Source organism: Schistocerca cancellata, chromosome 7, assembly GCF_023864275.1.
Source record: "Schistocerca cancellata isolate TAMUIC-IGC-003103 chromosome 7, iqSchCanc2.1, whole genome shotgun sequence".
In the NCBI taxonomy this organism is placed as follows: Eukaryota; Metazoa; Arthropoda; class Insecta; order Orthoptera; family Acrididae; genus Schistocerca; species Schistocerca cancellata.
Genome location: NC_064632.1, coordinates 183,611,887 through 183,630,237, shown reverse-complemented (window position 1 = coordinate 183,630,237; position 18,351 = coordinate 183,611,887). Strand labels below are relative to the sequence as shown.

Below are 18,351 nucleotides of genomic sequence, written 5' to 3'. Positions count from 1 at the left end.
ACACTTTATATGTAATATTTAGCATGGAGATTCCTCGATAGTTCTGGCAGTTTAATTTATCTCCTTTTTTATGTACGGGGGACATAATACCAATTTTCCAGTCCATTGGCACGCTCTCATCCTGCCAGATGCTAATATTACTTCATATATTACTTTCCACAGTGTTTCCCCACCACTTTTAGAAGTTCTGCCTGGGTCTGATCTTCTCCAGGTGCTTTATTGTTTTTAAGGTCTTAATAGCTTGTATCACTTCCTCCAGTGTTGGTTCTGGTGTTAAGACTCTTGGTCCATAATAATATGAAATATTGTCTTGTATAAATAGCTCTAAGTGTCAAGTGATCACTCAGTGTGGATACAGCATATTTTCAGTGTCATATCTCTGTACGACACAGCTTTGATCGACAAGCAAGGAGAGCTTCAAAATCTTGATTTCCTGATGGGTGTGCTGGATTTTATCGCTAATAGTGTGCATTAGATTACCCACATCCTCCATGACAAAATCACAATGTACAGGAATCACAGGAAATAACCTGTCCACAATAAAGCTAATTTTTCTTCAAGGTCACCAATCATGTAAGGCCATTATCAACTACATACGAAACATGTACACGTATTTCAGATGTACTTAAGACCACTCTTTTTTATCATAGACAAAATACACAATGTCAACACTCAAAAAAGAGAACAAAGATAGCCCATATGTACAAAAGGTGCTTCACTGATCAAACTTAGTTAATTGACTGTTTTAGTGTGACACCAAAAGTCACTTTTGTAGCATGAAATAACACCACAAAAATCTTTGAAATGACACTGAGAAAGCACATTATTCAAAATTCATAAAGTGCCAACAAACAATTAATGCATCACAACTTGGTGAGCGGCATTTTTTATCCCCATCCTCTCCAGCTGCACTGCTAGATCACAAGTGAAAGTGAAAGGATCAAACACGGCTGTGTTACTGTGACAAGTCGCAGTGACCAGTGGGTATATGGCAGGTCACACAGTCAAATCAACAAAGTGTACGCCTTGTGGGAGCTGTGTGTTAAATAAGGAACATGACTCAGCAGTGCAGGCAAGTTACGTGACCAAATTTCCAGTGTGTTAAGCAGTCTAAATACAACCCTGAGACTACTACAGCTCATAGCAGAGCATGATGACTTTTCTAAATATAAAATTAAAAACTATGCAATTTGTGGAAGCAGTCATATAAACTACTTTTCATTAACAATTAGTAAGTTGTGTAACTATTTACCAAATGAACTCTCAATTTATTTATTTATTTATTATTTGTCCCGTGGATCAAATCAGTACAATGGCTTGTACAACTGATATGGGATAAGTCAATACAAATATACAGTTTACAGGAGTCTAAAATAGTAAACATGAATACAGAGGAAAGATTATTTTACATTACCTACAAAATTATGTTACTTAAAGTTACAGCTTTACAGAGAATTGTTACATGATGTGACAAGACTGACTTAACAACATTCAGCTTTGATACTTTATCATGCACTAAGACAATTTTGATTCCAAATATTCCTGGATGGTATAAAAGCATTCTTTTAATAAAAGAGATTTCACTGTCTGTTTGAATTTATTTATTTCTTGGATTTCTTGTATAAAAGTTGGAAGATGATTATATAATTTTATTCCCATGCACTTGACACCATCACTGTACAGTTTTGTTGAGTGGGGAAGTATTATTAGAGAGGTTTTTGATCTTGTGTCATAATCGTGGTAGTCCATATTTTTGCTAATTTTGTTGATACTTTTTTTGGTAAAGAATAATAATTCTAGTATGTATTGGCATGGGAGGGGCAAAATATTTAGTTTCTTAAATAATGGTTTACTAGTGTCTCTTTGTTTTTTGAACATAATTGTTCTGACTACCTTCTTTTGCAGTTTGAATATCTTAATTGATTCAGAATTTTGGCCCCAGAAGATGATTCCGTAGTTAAGTACGGAGTGAAAGAGTGCATGGTACATTGTGGTTAGGGTACTTGTGTTAGTGACGTTCCTTATTGATCTAATCATGAAGCATACTTTACTAAGTTTTGTGCTGGTAACGTCAATGTGCCTTTTCCATGTGAGCGTATCAGTAATAGTGACCCCCAAAAATTTTATTTCATTTTCAAGTTTAACATTATTTTTTTCCAGTGATATAGTTGGTTGTAATGGATTTCTGTTTTGGGCAGTGTGAAAGGTTATTCCAATTGTCTTTTTTGCATTAATCAGCAGCCTATTACTTTGGAGCCATCGACTTATTTGATCTGTGGTTCTATCTATATTGGATTGGAGAATTTGTTCGGGCGCAGATATGAGTATAGAGGTGTCGTCAGCAAATAAAAGGGTTTTTGTGTTTGGTAGGCTGTGAGGAAGGTCATTTATGTAAAGTAAGAACAGCAAAGGGCCCAGGATGGAGCCTTGGGGAACGCCTTGCTTTATGGTATGTATGGAGGAATGTACTGTGCTAGCTGTACCTGAGAGCTTAGTTTCATTTAATTCGACATACTGCTGTCGATCTTCCAGATAGCTTTTAAACCAGTCATAGGCATTTCCTCTTATTCCATAGGAATGCATCTTTTGCAGAAGTATACTATGGTTAACCATGTTGAATGCCTTTGTTAGATCTAGGAATATACCTATGGCTGGGAGTTTTTTGTCCACAAGCTCCAGTGCATGATCTAGAAATTCTTGTATTGCATCTGTTGTAGCTTTCTTACTTTGGAAGCTGAACTGAGCAGGTGACAGGATATTTTCTTTGTCTAGAAAGGACATGATTCTGGTGGCCATTATATATTCAAATACTTTACTAAAAGTTGAAAGCAGTGCAATGGGTCGATAATTACTGGGATCCTCTTTGCTTCAATGAAGTTATCTCTCTCATCAAGCAGTCAAAACACCACTCCATATCATTAGACTCAATTCCAAATGTAGTTCCATTAAACAGCTTGCTTTAATAATCAGGTATTTAGAGGAACACATCCCTATTGAAAGATTTAAATCATTTATGCCTAACCAGGGCCACAAAGCTCAGATATGTTTCAAGACTTGAGCAAGTGTACAAAAGAGAGTGATTTGGATATTAAAAACCACCACAGTCAAACATATGTCATTGCTTCTCTAATGAATGAAGGGCCATCAAGTGTTGATAATGGCAGAAAAAGTATGCAAGTGTGGGTGACTTGTCTGCCCGGTTAGCCGTGCGGTCTAACGCACAGCTTTCTGGAGTGGGACGGAGCACCTGGTCCCCGGCACGAAACTGCCCGGCAGACTTGTGTTGAGGTCCAGTGAGCCGGCCGGTCTGTGGATGGTTTTTAGGTGGTTATCCATCTGCCTCGGCGAATGCGGGCTGGTTCCCCTTATTCTGCCTCAGCTACATTATGTTGGCAATTGCTGCACAAACAAGTTCTTCATGTATGCGTACACCACCATTACTCTACCACGCAAACATAGGGGTTACACTCATCTGGTGTGAGACATTCCTTGTGGGAGGGGGGGGTTCCACCGGGGGCCAAACCCCACAATAAGCCTGAAAGAGTGGTTCTGTATGACGAAGCGGAGGGGTGAAGTGGACTGTGGTAGTCATCGTGGGGTTGTGGACCACTGCGCCTGCGGCAGGGACGGAGGAGCCTCTCCATCGTTTCTAGGCTCCCGGTTAACATACAATACAATGGGTGCATTGCTCTGGACATTCACTCAGTCTTGTATTACAGACAGCTGCTAAGTGCTTTCACACTGGCGAAAGATATTTTTTCTTCTTTGATAATGATAGTCAGTTAAAGTCTAATGATGACCTTGTACACCAAAAACTAGTTGACTCAATAAATTAATCCTGTAGAACATTAGCAATATAATGGTTCTCATTTATTTTTGGAGGAACTTTATGTACTTTTTACAGATTCAGCTAACAGGTATAAAGTTCTGACCGACTGTTAGAAAAAAATGAAAAACTGAGAAACCCATTCTATAATCTGGAAAGACAATAACAACACATCAGTCATGCTGAGTTAATGTTACAAAACCCTTCCCTTAAGCCATGAATTTTCATTTAGTTTCCTACTCTCCTTCTGCATGTTTCACTATTTTGACCAGTAGTGTATATATTATACCTTATTTCTTATTCCAAAAGCTGCTCTTTGAAAATGAGTTATTTGGAACATGCTGAATGCATAAATGAATCTTGTGTATACTACACTTTTTCTAATTGGCTTACCCAGAAATATCTGAATGCGTAGGTGACATAATGGCACAACCGGAAAATGTGTACATAAATGATGAATTGTCATTATATTGAAAAGAGCATCCAAAGCACTTATGAAAATCAAATCCAGATCAATGGAGAATTTGATAAAAGGAAGTTTGGTTTAAGAGATGTATTTTATGTAACTGAAGAATATTTATATGAGGAACATTCCAAAAGTAAGCTTCATCATTGTTTTTTACCTTGAAACATAATCGCCAAAAACAAATACACCCTGGCATCACAAACTATTCACCTTCCATTATTTTTTGACATAGTGACCACTAACAAGGAGACATTTGTCACAGCATGCAGCCAGGTTGAAGAAGCCAATCTGATAAAATTCGGTGCCCTGCGAAGCAATGAATTGTCACATAGCCTCTAGCAATGTTGTTTTCATTCATGAATGTGTAGGGGCACTCACTTCGACTTTTATCCTCCACACTCTGCCTTCCTTCTCTGAGCAAGCAATACCAGTGACCAACCATTTGATGAGACATGACCTCTTCACCACACACAGTCTGTAGATGTTCATGGATGACAGAGACACTAGTCCCACATTCCCATTCGTACCAGGTAACAGCTTGCACTTCTATTGGTGACCATATTGTCAGTACAAATCCATCTGCCATCATGATGCATACTCAAATAACTTTGGGTACAATGGTCTGCTGCTTCTCTCTCTTCTTTGGCACTATATGCATGTGTCATTACTTCTCCTCTGACACCTCTTCCATAGTTAACGAACAGTGGTTGTGGGCTCATATGGCATTTGTTTGCACCACCTTATGTACCATCTTCTCTTTCAAAAACAATGACAAAAGTAATATTCAGAATGTCCCTCGTAGATACAATTTTGAATATAGATCATTAGAGCTCCTCTGCTGTAATATCAAGATATGAGCAAGTCAGATACATTCTCAATAATCTATTTTGAGACTGCACTGCTTGTTATTATCAGAATGGTCCTCATGTACTCTTACAGGAAGACAGATGTCCAGTATAAATTGGAAAAAGAGGCGATCATATTGAGAAAGAAGTACCAGCTATATTATGTAATTGAATATGATTTTGTCAGTTCATTTTTCAGTGTCACTTTGGAGAGTGAACCCATATCATTGTTTCACCATTTAAATAACTGTACAAGATGCATGTTAAATAACAAAGGGCTTGAACTAGCTGTAATTTTTTTTTTTTTTTTGCCTTCATTATGATACCAATTCATTGCAACATGGAATCTGAAACTGCTAGGGAGCTGTACCGTCCTACCTCTTCCAGTAGCTGCCAGAAACTCATGTAGATTTGTAATATTAACTTCTAAAACAAATTAATGACTCTCAACAGCATCCCAGATGTGCTAAATAGGACTTAGGTTGGTTGAATGTGTCAGGCAGAAGCAGCCAGTGTTCTTCACCGCTGAGGCTGTTCATTAGATCACTCTGATACTAGAGCAATGAAGTGGTTAATTTTATTTGTTGGGGACACTAATTTCAAGCTTCAAGTGGTGGTTTAGGTTCACCAGGTCTGCCTGTTTGTTGTTCTATGAGGGATGCTGGAAGACAAATCACTAGTTCCATTTTATGCTTTGGAAACATACATTACACACATGAGGATATTATCAATAGCCAAGACTAATCTGTCAACTACCATGATCTGTGACCTTATGTGCTTCTTGATGCTATTGAGATAATATGTATTGCAGTTCATCACCCTAACCTGTTTATCATACATCAAACCTTCAAAGGTTGTGTTCTTGCACCCATTTCAACTGCTGCTAATTCAGTTAATCATAAATGCATGTGCCATGTGAGACATGGTACACACAGGTATTAACTCATAATTATGGCTTATGTGCAACATAGCAAGAAGTCATTTCTGGTAGTACTGCACCTCACATGCTATCTCTGTCAACTACTGATAGGATTAGGAATACTGGTGGGAATACTAGCTCTTCAACATGGGAGATAGTATGTGTAATTCAATAGTCACACGTGCATGAAAGTTGAGTCAATAGCCTTCAGTAAATATTCCTGATGACTAAATTAATCAGACAGCAGTGGTATGTAGGATTATGGGCATTAGTTGTAAAACAACCATACATTGTTAAGCTTTATAGATAAGAAATATTAAGAAACACATCACATCTATTTCAGAATAGAAAAACAATGAAGAAAAACATTAAGTCAAAAGTCAGCAAATTTATTTCAATATTTTTTTCTTAAATTTATACTGCGGACATGTTTAAACTCTGTGATTATATGTGCCAATTTCATATTTTTGTTTGCTTATTGACACAAGCCTGTTTCTAAACCAAGTTGCCTATGCTGTTTTAGGTCTTCTGACGAATGAGATGACACAGTGGTTAGCACACTGGACGTGGATTCAAGAGGTTGATGCTTCAAATCCCCATCTGACCATCAAGATTATAGGTTTTCCATGATTTTGCTAAATCACTTAAGGCAAATAACAGTACGGTACCTTTGAAAGGACACAGCCGATTTCCTTCCCCAGCCTCCCTTGATCCACGCTTGTGCTACCTCTCTAATAACCTTGTTGTCGACAGGACATTTACATCTAATCTCCCTTCCTTTCTTTAGATCTACTGTATCAATTACCCCTCAACTACTCAAAATGGAACATAAATTACATTGAGTTTGCTTGTAACAATATTATGAAAAGTTGCTACTCATCATATAGTGAAGATGCTGAGTCACAGATAGGCCAAACAAAGACCATCAGGAAATGAGGTTTTGGCCAACAAGGAATTCATCTGGGATAGAACATACACACACAGACTTGCGCAAATGCAATTCACACACACGACTGCAGTCTCTGGTTGCTGAAGCCACACACACACACACTTGTTGTGCCTATCTGCGACTCAGGATCAACGCTATATGGTGAGTAGCAACTATCCTTTCCATAATATTGTTACATTCCATTCTGGATTTTCCATTGTTGTATTGAATTTTCTTGTATATTTGGGTCACTTACAATTTGTAAATGATGTACAATGTTAGACAATACTTAAAATTGCACAGTGACCTGCCTAAAAGTCTTTCAAGAGAGAGTGAGGGGCACATGATGTTTGGTGCTTGTGCATATATGTGTGTGTGTGTGTGGGGGGGGGGGGGGGGGGGGGGAGATAATACGCACTCTAAGACAAAAGAAAACCACCATGATGGAATTACCTGAATCATACAGAAATTGGTGGATATGATGTACAGACAAACAAATGATATGATTACAATTTTAGAAAAATTGTGTGGTTTATTCAAGAGAAAGAGCTTCACAAAATGCATAAGTCAATAATGCATTGATCCACTGTTGGCCCTTATTCAAATAGTTATTAGGCTCGGCATTAATGGATTGGTGGGTAGAGTTGTTGGATGTCCTCCTGAAGGATATTGTGCCAAATTCTGTCCAATCAGCACCAAATTACAATTGTTGTTATATGGTTATGACAGATGGTCTCTTCATTTTTAATGACATATTCTTTTTTTTCTTTAATTTTTTTTTCTGTTAGCTGTAGAGAAACAATGCTAACTTAGTATTTCCTCTTGTATTAAACTTTGGTACATAATTTAAGTTGTCTGTGTGTCTAAAGTAAACTTTTCTTCAGCTCTTCCAATAAAAAGTCCTCAATATATGCATAAAATTGAAAAGATGTGCTGTAGGAATGATTGCCAAGCACATCTGTGTGACAAACTCAATGTTTTAGGGATAAATGTTGATTGTCAGTTAACATGGTATAAACACACAAACATACGAACAAAAAGAATATCATCAGCATTTTATGCTCTTAGCTTCTAGTGTCATTTTGTAACAATTAAGGTCTCATGGTGACATCCTATTCCTATGTACACTCAACTCTTAGCTGTGGCTTTCTTTTTTGGGAATCAAAAGCACAAAACAGAAACACAACTTTTAGACTGGAGAAAAGGGCCATAAGTATAAATAACTAAAAGTAGTAGTCATTCTCATTGTAAAGAACTGATTAAAAATTAGGGTATCCTTTATCTACAAAGAAAGGCCTCAAAACAGCATTTTCCATTAGGGAATAATATTATATAATAAATTGCCCAATTAGATGAAAAAGATGATTAAAATACTTCCACTTACAAAAGGAAGCTACACGACAGTTAAACCGAGTAAGGTGACACAGTGGTTAGCTCACTGGACTTGCATTTGGGAGGACAACAGTTCAAACCCGCGGCCACTCATGCAAATTTAGGTTTCCCATGGTTTGCCTAAATTGTTCCAGGCAAATGCCAGAATGGTTCCTTTGAAAGATTATGGCCAATTTCCTTCCCCACCTGACTCAATCCGAGGTTGTGCTCCATCTCTAATGACCTCAGTGTCAATGGGACATTAAACCCAATCTTCCTTCCTTCTACACAGTCCACGATTACGTAAATGACTCAGAGTGTAGGTTAGTAATAACAGGTGACAACTACATCGCCCTGTCACATACAATATACAATCACAATGTGATCCTTTTACGGGCAAATGCACTTAGCTATATAGTTCACGACAGAAATATCGTGTCATCGTCCTTAGCTCATCATCTCACTCATCAAGGAGAATGGTGAATCAGTTTTTAAGAGGGACTGATGGTAGGACATGGAAATCTGCATGTTTGTGGTCCTGGAGTCATCAGCAGGAATCCAGTGTGTCAAGTGGTGCAGGATAGAGACCAATGAGGCAGTACAGTTGTAAAGACATTGACTTCATGGTTGGGTGGACGTAGTTTGCTCTGTCTGGCCATCTGACTTAGGTTTTCATGAAATCCAGGACACACACACACACACACACACACACACACACACACACACACACACTCTCTCTCTCTCTCTCTCTCTCTCTCTCTCTGCAACTCTGCAAGCAACAGCAATGTGGCTTCAGCTGCCAGAGACTGTAGTCGTGTGTGGAGGAAGGGGGGGGGGGGGGTGGTCTGTTTTTGACAAAGGCCTTTGATGGCCGAAAGCTTATATTGTGAAAGACTTTTTGTTGTGCCTATCTGCAAGTCAACATCTCTGCAAAATGTGAGAGCAACTTTCCTTTTCATAATATTGTTAGATTTTCCTGAATTGTTTCAGGAAAATGCGAGGATGGTTCCTTCAGTAAGGCTACAGCCATCCACGGTCCAACCCTCATAAAGCATACTTATGTATCATGTGTGTATATGTACTGGAGCTATCTATTTTCATTGTATTGTGAAGACAAATATTATACAACTGTAATATGATCCTTGGATAAATAAATAAACAAATAAATGTATTTTCAAATGAGTAATACTGCAGATGCCATATATTTTCATCATAGATCAAATTCTAATAGATAATCTGTGGTTTAATGCCATTCAAGATTTTGATTTTCAGCTTTGGAATCCTATCTTAGTAAGTAGGAAATAAAGAGTAAACTTTAACAACAGCTTAGGATTTCACAATTTTTCAAGAGGTGTTCCCTAAGGTTCTTTTTACAGTTACATCCATACCGTACTCTGAAAACCACTGTTAAGTGCATAGCTGAGGGTATTTCCCACTGTATCATACATTACAGTTAAGTGCATAAATACCTGTGTGTGTGAACTACAATTAGTCCAGTCTTGTGTTATTGGCCTCTACAGGAACAATGTGCCAGGGAGCTGTAGTTCATGCCTAAATTCCTCACTTAATACTGATTCACAAAGAACTCACTGTAAGTAGTATTTTGCATAATAATTGTGGTCTATCTTCAGGCATCTGACAATACAGTTTTTTTAATATTTCTGTGATGCTCTCCCATGTGTGAAACAAACCTGAGGTCATCTATGCTACTTGACTCGTGTCAACTACCAGTGCAACAGGTACTACTAATTCTAGATGAGCGAGAAGCACTCATCTGCTATGCTACACTCCTCTGCTTTAGAGGCCAAACTCATAGCATCAGTCTACTGGGCCAGACAAATCTGCTTGATTTATGGACCAGTGAGTGCTTGGTAAGAGGTTCTTGTAATGCCACTGAGTGTGACAGATGTTTGTGATAGAAGCTCATCATGCTGAGAAAACTTTGTGCACGGGCACGCGATCTGAAAAATGACTTCCATCTTTTCAGGCAGAGAAACTGAGTCCTTGGACGAAATCTTATACCCTAAAAAATCAATATGTGGCTGTCCAAAAAACACTCTTGGCTGTCATCAGAAACAACATTTATTTAGACTTTCCAAGACTGGTATCAGGTGTTGCTCATGTTGTTCCGTGGTTGACGAGAAGATGAGAATCTTGTCTAAGTATGCAAAACAGAAGGACAGTCCTTGTAGTATCACATCAATAAACTGCCGCCATGTTTGTGAGGCATTTCACAAGTCGAATGTCCGATCGATATATACAGACTCTCGAACTATCCAAAGAGGGTGATGATTGTGGTTTTCAGAATGTCTTCTTCCATTACAGGTATCTGTGTATACACCTTAGCACATTCTTGTAGACTGAAAATTGTCATGTCACATATGTAATCTCGTGTTAGAGGAATGGTGATCCCTGCACAGCACCGTGCAACATCTTTCTTTGGTACCAGATGTAAGGGAAAGGACCACAGACTACTGACTGGATGTATAATCCTTTCTCTCTGCATGGCATTAAATTCTGCCTTTGCAATAACTAACCACTCTGGGGCCAGACATCATGGTCAACAGGAAAATGGCAGGCCATTTGTGGTCTTGATATAACGAACAATATCATGAGACACCTCTTTTGGTGCTCCTGGGGGCCATGTAAAGGTCAGAAACCATTGTAATAAGCATGCATACTCCCCAGCATCTGCCTGCACAACTTTGGCTGAGAGCACCACTGCACAGTGACGGAAGTCCACCAAGTGCGCATTCGCCAGGTCTGATAACACGTGGTAATGCACCAACAGATCAGTGCTGATGCGGGACTCAGCGACATTCATGATCATAAAATCTCACGAGTGCTCAGCGCAGCCCCAAGTCTAATTTCATACACTGGGTGACGTAGGTCAGTACTGAAGAGTTGTTTGCAGCAGACAAGGTTCCTGGTCTACAACAACATAGTAATCTCCAGGAAAAGACACACAAGTCTGACCTGGTATCCACTAGATACTTGTAGCTTGACTTCCGATCACTGATAAAAAGAGGCTGGGACAACGCTTGGCAATCAGAGAAACTATGTCTGATGGCCACTGGCATTTTGGTATGTGCATAGAGATTTTCATGTGTGTGCCTGGTTCCCTGATCCTCTGAGGTACAGTAAGATAAGATACCAGCAGACCGGGGACTTTTCTTATCTGTATGGTGATGAGGCAGCTGAGGAATGACTTCTAGACCTCCTGCAGTACTGGTTTCTATCACTGCTGATGTCACACTGGGATAGTTGTTCCTAAATTCACTTGGTGGGGACCTGGACCTTAGCTGTCAGATTTTTGTGATCTGCCCATGTGACCCTTGTTGATGCTAGGCCATGACACATCACAGTGGGTACACCAGTTGAGGCAGAGAACATCGTCAACAGTACTGGATTACTCGACGCTGTCGGCATACTGTTATGCACAGCAATCGATGCACCAATCAAGGCAGTAAATATAGTGTCCACTGTCCTGTCAACCAAGATGGCCACCATGTCCGAAGGAGTCTCCATCTGCCTGTGGTGACAACATCTGCTCCACAATGTGCGCAGCAGGTTGCCCAGCACAATTCCAGTGTCCACCCTGTTGTGAAAATGGCGTAAATATTAGGAAATTTCTCGGTCCCCTATATCGTCTTAGGTTAACTCTTGCCAGAGGTGTTTCTCCTGTGATGTGGAAACATGTGGTATGAACTCCAATTTCAGCTTTTCATATGCACTGGTTTCAATTGGTGTGGTGATCACATATTCAATGGTGCTCTAGCTGACTAATGGCCAACATGAATTTAATTGAGTCAGCTGTAACATAGAGGAAACTGGCTTCCATTTGCATAAACTGTAATGCTGGGTTGTGTAGCCACAAGGGGGCAAGGGCACCACAAGCTGTGAAACTGACAGAATCGTCAGCTCTGATGAATCCCTCGTAACAGATCCGGAGTAGTTGCACCTTCTGTTGTTGCAGTCTTAGATCATATCAGGGTCACCACTATAGACGTATTGTTAGATTTGCCAACCAGTTTGTCATCCAACCTGTAGGTGCATGAAATGACTTATCATTGCATATGAATTGTCTCTGTATTACATTTACCTATGGAGTTGAATGTTCAACAAAGAAATAGAAAGTTCGTGCTTTGACAATGCACAGTCTTTGTACAGATGAAATGTATATGAACTAAAAAAAATTCTTGTTACTAAGATAAGAAAAACACAAGAAGATATAAAAATTATAAAACTCTCTGACAGCTCAGAAAAATTCACTATTGATATCAGCACTTCTGACAGCTAACACTGATTGACAGCTGCACTGTAACGACATGTATACATTCACACGCACATGCCACAACTCTGCACTACACTGTAAGAGAAACTGAAGATTGGCTGCAACACTTACTATGCATATTTTCATACCCATATAGTATAATGCACACTGCTATGGCAAAAGAAGGTTGTCAGATGTGTTACTGGTGTCTCAGAAAGCAGTGAAGTCTAGAGGCCAACGTGTGAAAGAAACTAAGTATTAGGACAGTTCTCTTGTTTATTATACTCAGTTACCTACTACTCAGAAAATCAAATAAATGAACTACAAACTAAGGCAGCCAGTTCATCAACAGAACACATGCCACAAGGGACCAACCCACTAGCAAGATTTAGCAAAACAGAATAGCTACAAACTCCTAGGCTTTGAACTTTTCAGTGCAATACCTTCGCAAGCTCACACTGTGTCATTAAATATTTTTAAGAATGTCAAACAAAATTGGCTAAAGAAGATCATCTTGTACTATTGATGAAAGGTGTACAAAAACATGTTGGTTCAGGAGATGGCCAGCTACAGTTAATTAAAAAGCTCATTTTTTCTTGTAAAAGCAATATCTATCACCTTTTCTACATAATCCCATTAAAGATTTCTAAGTAATTATAAGTAAAGTAAAAATCACCCATCTTATCAACAAAAAATGGAGAAATTATCTGTTAATGTGACAATCTGTTTATTTTTAATAAGGTTGTGTGTTACCATCTTCAGTAATGACTAACAAGCCAGTTATTAAGTATATTATTAGTGATAAGTTTATTTTATTGTCAGTACGTGTTGTGCAAAGAAATAAAGTGAGTGGTACTGGCAAAGAATTAGACAAGAATCAAAAATAATCTGTAGCTGCTTGTATTCTAAGCCTATGAAGATTAGAAAAGGAACTTTTAAGTGTAATTCAGTTCAAGTTTTCTACTCTCTTTCTATTTACTCCCATTCACTTCTTAGAACATGGTTAAGTGGACGCTATTCGAGTATCTACTTTCATATTCATGAGATCCTTCTTTAATTCATTGAAAGATTTGCTAAAAATGTCATTGATGGACTGAGGTAAAAGTCCTTTAAGGCAAATACTTTTAAACACATAGCTCTAAAGTTATGTGACACTATTCTGTTCAGAATGATTCTTATGGACAAAGTGTGAGTAATTTTTGAAATGCTAAGCTTAAGGAAATAGAGGAGCAAAATACAACCTCAACCAAAGTGGAACAGAAAAAACCATGCTTACCAGACATTATGAGACACACACTCAGCAAAATGTATTTGTAATTTCACTTTCATCCTTATACCCCTTACTGCTGGCATCTCTCTGACATTTGACTTTTTATCCTGTTTTAATATGAGTTCACTGCCTCATACTCCTGACCAAAGTGCTTCCTTAATCCCTACACAGCCCCTTTTCCTCCAAATCATTTCTTCTCTTGGCAGATGGAGAAACCTCTGGTTCTAAGAACTAACAGTTTTCACTTCCTATTTTTATGTGCATCTGATGCCATATGTTAGATTGCAGTTTTATATAGTGATATCTGAGTATTTTCTTCAGTCAACAGACTACTTTCTTTCCTTAGAAATAGAAAAAATAAAATGCAAGTAACCACATATATGAAATCTTGCTTGCAAAATTTGAATAACACAATACATAGACAGACGAGTCCATAGATCTGAAGAAAGGAGTTTGATTCATTGATGACAATAAAATGTTTGACGAAAATCTCACATACAACAGTGCTTTTGAGAGAAAATCCAGGTTGCCTCAGCAGTTACTTCAGAACAATGATGCAAGGGACAATATGAAGAGAGAAAAAATATAATCAACAAAATAGGGCAATCTCTATTTTTTACTGACTGTTGGCAGTTGCAAGGAGTGTTGCAACTATTAGTTAGCTATAAGTGTCCTCTTGTACTCAACTACACAGCTATATAATTTTTTTCATATTTTGGAGTTTTATTGTGCCTATCTGCAACTCAGCATCTCTGCTACATGGTGAGTAGCAACTTTCCTTCTCAGTATTGTTACACTCCATCCTGGATTTTCCATTGTTCGATTTTTTCATACGTTGATACATTTTCTCCAAATAGTATGACATCAATTATTCTGACCTTTTACAAGAAGGAATCATCTAACTTTACACTGAGTAAACAAAGTCTTATAACAATTTGTTTTAAAAGTATTTCTTATATCTACACTGCTCTTATCCAGCTTTCTTTCCTATTCTGTGTATTTTGAAGTAGATGAAAACTTTATGACTGGAAGGTTCATTGTTCATTATAAAAGTCCTCAAATACATTTATGTTGAGAGCTTCCTGAACTACTTTGCACTAATGGAGCTAAAAAGTACTGCAAAAAGAAATGAAAGCTGTTGCTAAATTAACCCCACTAAAATGTTTGGGTCAAAAACTGTTGCCAGTTTGATTTTCAAATCTTCTCTGCAATTTGTGTACAGTATATTTTAGACTAGGCACATTGCTCAAAAATATTATTATGTACAACTATACAACATAATTTGTTTGTGAAATTATGGACTATCATTTAAGAAAAAATACCATATTTTTATTACTTACTTGATGCAAAGACACATGCTAACACAACAAATACTAGGGCCAAACAACACTTTAAACAGCCCATGCCACTATGATTGAAACACAACCACGCACACCTTCACACTGACAGCTGAGGGAGCAGCCACAGCTATCAAAGAGTGGGTAACTTTAGATCAAGCCACTAGAGGCAGCACCATCTAGAGATCACAATTTTTCTTGACAAAGTTTGCTAATACACCTGTTAAGGAGTGAAGTGATGCTTAAAACTATAAATATACTTACTTATGGTTTGGCATGAAATGTCACTGAATAAACTCTGTGAAATAATTTGGAAGATGCAGGAATCAAAGACTGCTACATACTCATTTGTCACTTTTTGCTCTTTAACTTGAGACAACTGTGGTATATTAGTATCCAGAATTCATTACTTATTAATTATCTGTGTTACTAAAATTATATGTTTCTTGCATTTTGGTACAATGCCTTAAGAAGCTCTCTTCACATTCACAGTATTGTAGCTAATATATATCTAGCTACAGGTTTCTTGTTAATTATTTATGTCATCATATTTATGGTGATACATTAATATCTCCCTCACACACACATACATGTGCCATGAGTGAATGCACATTCTTTGATGAATCATTAGATGAACTACAAAGAAAATTATTTCAAAAACTAGTCCACAATCAAATGAAGGTAAATAACTTCTACTTACAGATTGAAAGCTGTCACAGACATGAACAAAGAAAGAAGAAATTGTAACTGTATGGCCACTTAATCCATCAGTAGTGTGTCTATTTTTATTCTCAGGACTTCCCGAGAAACTATTTTCACCTTTTCAAATTAAACAACATATCAGCTGGAAGCTATGCTTTTCCTTATAACATTTTACCTGCAGTATGATTAATTTTCTTTAAGGTGTTCCAGCTGCAAAACATGTCATGTGAGAACTTCTATCATATATTATTGCACTACATCAATGTCATGGGCTACAACATCAAAGGCACAGTTGCCCATGAAATGATTTGAGTAATATATATGAGCTGATATAAACTACCATTCAGTATTATATGTCAGTATAATATGCACTATGCTGTCAATAGAGGAGAAAGGTAAAACAGAGAGTCTACATGAACTATCATATATTAACTTTTTGTATAGACGTAGTCAGTTCTGCTAGCCATCTTGCATATAATTTTCTTGATGTTGTCTTTTTTTTTCATTTTATTTAACACTCATTCATTTTGCACGGATACCATAATGAAGGACGACACTCAGGAATACGGAATAAGTTAAGCTTAACAAATTTAAACAGCTGTTAAAAACTGGTCTGATGATTAATTGTTTTTAAATTCCTATAAACTATTAGTGCTTACTCTAGCTAACTTTACAATAAGAAAGCTGTTACTTAGAAAAAGAAACTGCTGCTTCTTTAGTTACATTAAACAGATGCTGTTATCTCCCACTGGTAACTTAAAATCAGCACGACGACACTGACATTTATGATAGGACAATAATTATCTGTCTGTTTTTTAAGATAGAGCCTTTTGCAGAGAGTATTCATACCTGCCATACAGCCAAAAGAAACCTTCAATTCCTGTGTAAATAATGAAATACTTTGCAGAAGCACTGATTAAATAAGAAGTTTTCTATTCTCTTTTGAATTAATAATGAGTCACAATTTCTTACTTCGATCAGATGGAAGAAGATTAAAATTTTTTTGCAACAACCTCATTCAGAATCCTACAAAAACAGTGAAGACTGCAGGGAAATACTCTTTCTGCTTTTATTATGATTGTGTAAATGTACAGGATAAAATAGTGCAAGAACTCCAAGATCTTTCAAGAATCCTCAGCAAAATGTTTGGTTCACACACACACACACACACACACACACACACACACACACACACAGGATAAGGCAGCTAAGCTAGCCCCCACCCACAAATATGCTACCAGAAAAAAAATTCAGCATCCCCAAGGACTAGGTTCAGTGGCACAGTATGAATCACTGATTCATTTGTCACAGTCATCAGTGATCAGGTGACACTGAGGAGGTCTGTCTGCATGCCCTCTGTTTTGGCTCTGCAGGCAGTAGCTATGCTGTGTTTAGAGGTGAACAGTGTGTGCAACATTCATTCTAGGGTACAACCATGCCCCAGCGATGAATGTAAACTCCTGTGGAACATCTTCAGTCATTTGAACAGAGTCGCATTGTTGGGCTGCGGGAAGCTGGAGGGATGTATCGACAAGTAGCTGCACATGTTGTGCACAATGTATTGGTGCTGTGTCACTGCTTTCAATAGTGGCCTGTGGAACATTCTCACATCCGTAGACATCTCGACATCTGCATAGTACAGATGTACATTGGGATCAACACATTGTGATAACAGTAGTGGCTGACTGAACATCTTCCAGGTAAGAAATCTGGGCCCATATTGAGCCTGATGTGTCACTAAGGAACACTGGGAATGTCTGCTTGCAGTTAAGATCATGTGTTCCTTTCGCCAGGCTACTAATGACACCATTAAACTGCCAAACACAGCTACTCTGGTGCCCTCAAAGTGTCAACTGGAGAGTGCAAAGGCATTTTGCTATCTTCAGTGATGTACATTCTAATTGTATGTGAGTGATGGATGTACATGTGTACAGAGTAGACCTGATGAGCAGCATATTCCAGAGTTCACTCAGTCATGCAGTCACACAGGTCCAACCCCAGGGTTCATGGCGTGGGGGACCGTAAGTTACATCTCATGGTCACATTTGGTGTTTCTGCAAGGTAAATTATCTAGAGTCCTCTAATTGCACAGGTTGTTACTTCTGTGCTACTACAATTTCTACAACAAGGTGATGTGCTTTTTCAGCAGAACAATGCATGTCCACATGTGGCTGCTCTGACACAGTGTGTTCTTCATGGTGTACAATTGTCCTGGCTAGCCAGATCACCGGATCTCTTGCCAGTGTGCAACTGGAAATTACGCATTCTCCAGAGCCTGCAAGAACCATTGCCAAATTGCAACAAAAGGTGCATGGTATTGGGACAGTCTATCACAGGATGCCATTCAGTACCTTTATGACTGTTTGCATGATGTGGGAATTCGCACTTGCATTGGCATCAGGAGGCTGTGCACC

The 18,351-nt window shown here is 38.2% G+C and overlaps 1 protein-coding gene across 1 annotated transcript in view; it reads right to left on the bottom strand.

Annotated features, from left to right (window-relative positions):
• LOC126092395 (acetylcholine receptor subunit alpha-L1-like) overlaps positions 1-15,367 on the bottom strand; it is a 219,912-nt gene extending 204,545 nt beyond the window's left edge. Inside the window, exon 1 of the mRNA XM_049907967.1 lies at positions 15,239-15,367. Within this exon, the coding sequence (XP_049763924.1) occupies positions 15,239-15,302 (64 nt within the window). The 5' untranslated portion in view covers positions 15,303-15,367. The remainder of the gene's footprint in view (positions 1-15,238) is intronic.
• Between the last annotated feature and the right edge of the window lie 2,984 nt (positions 15,368-18,351).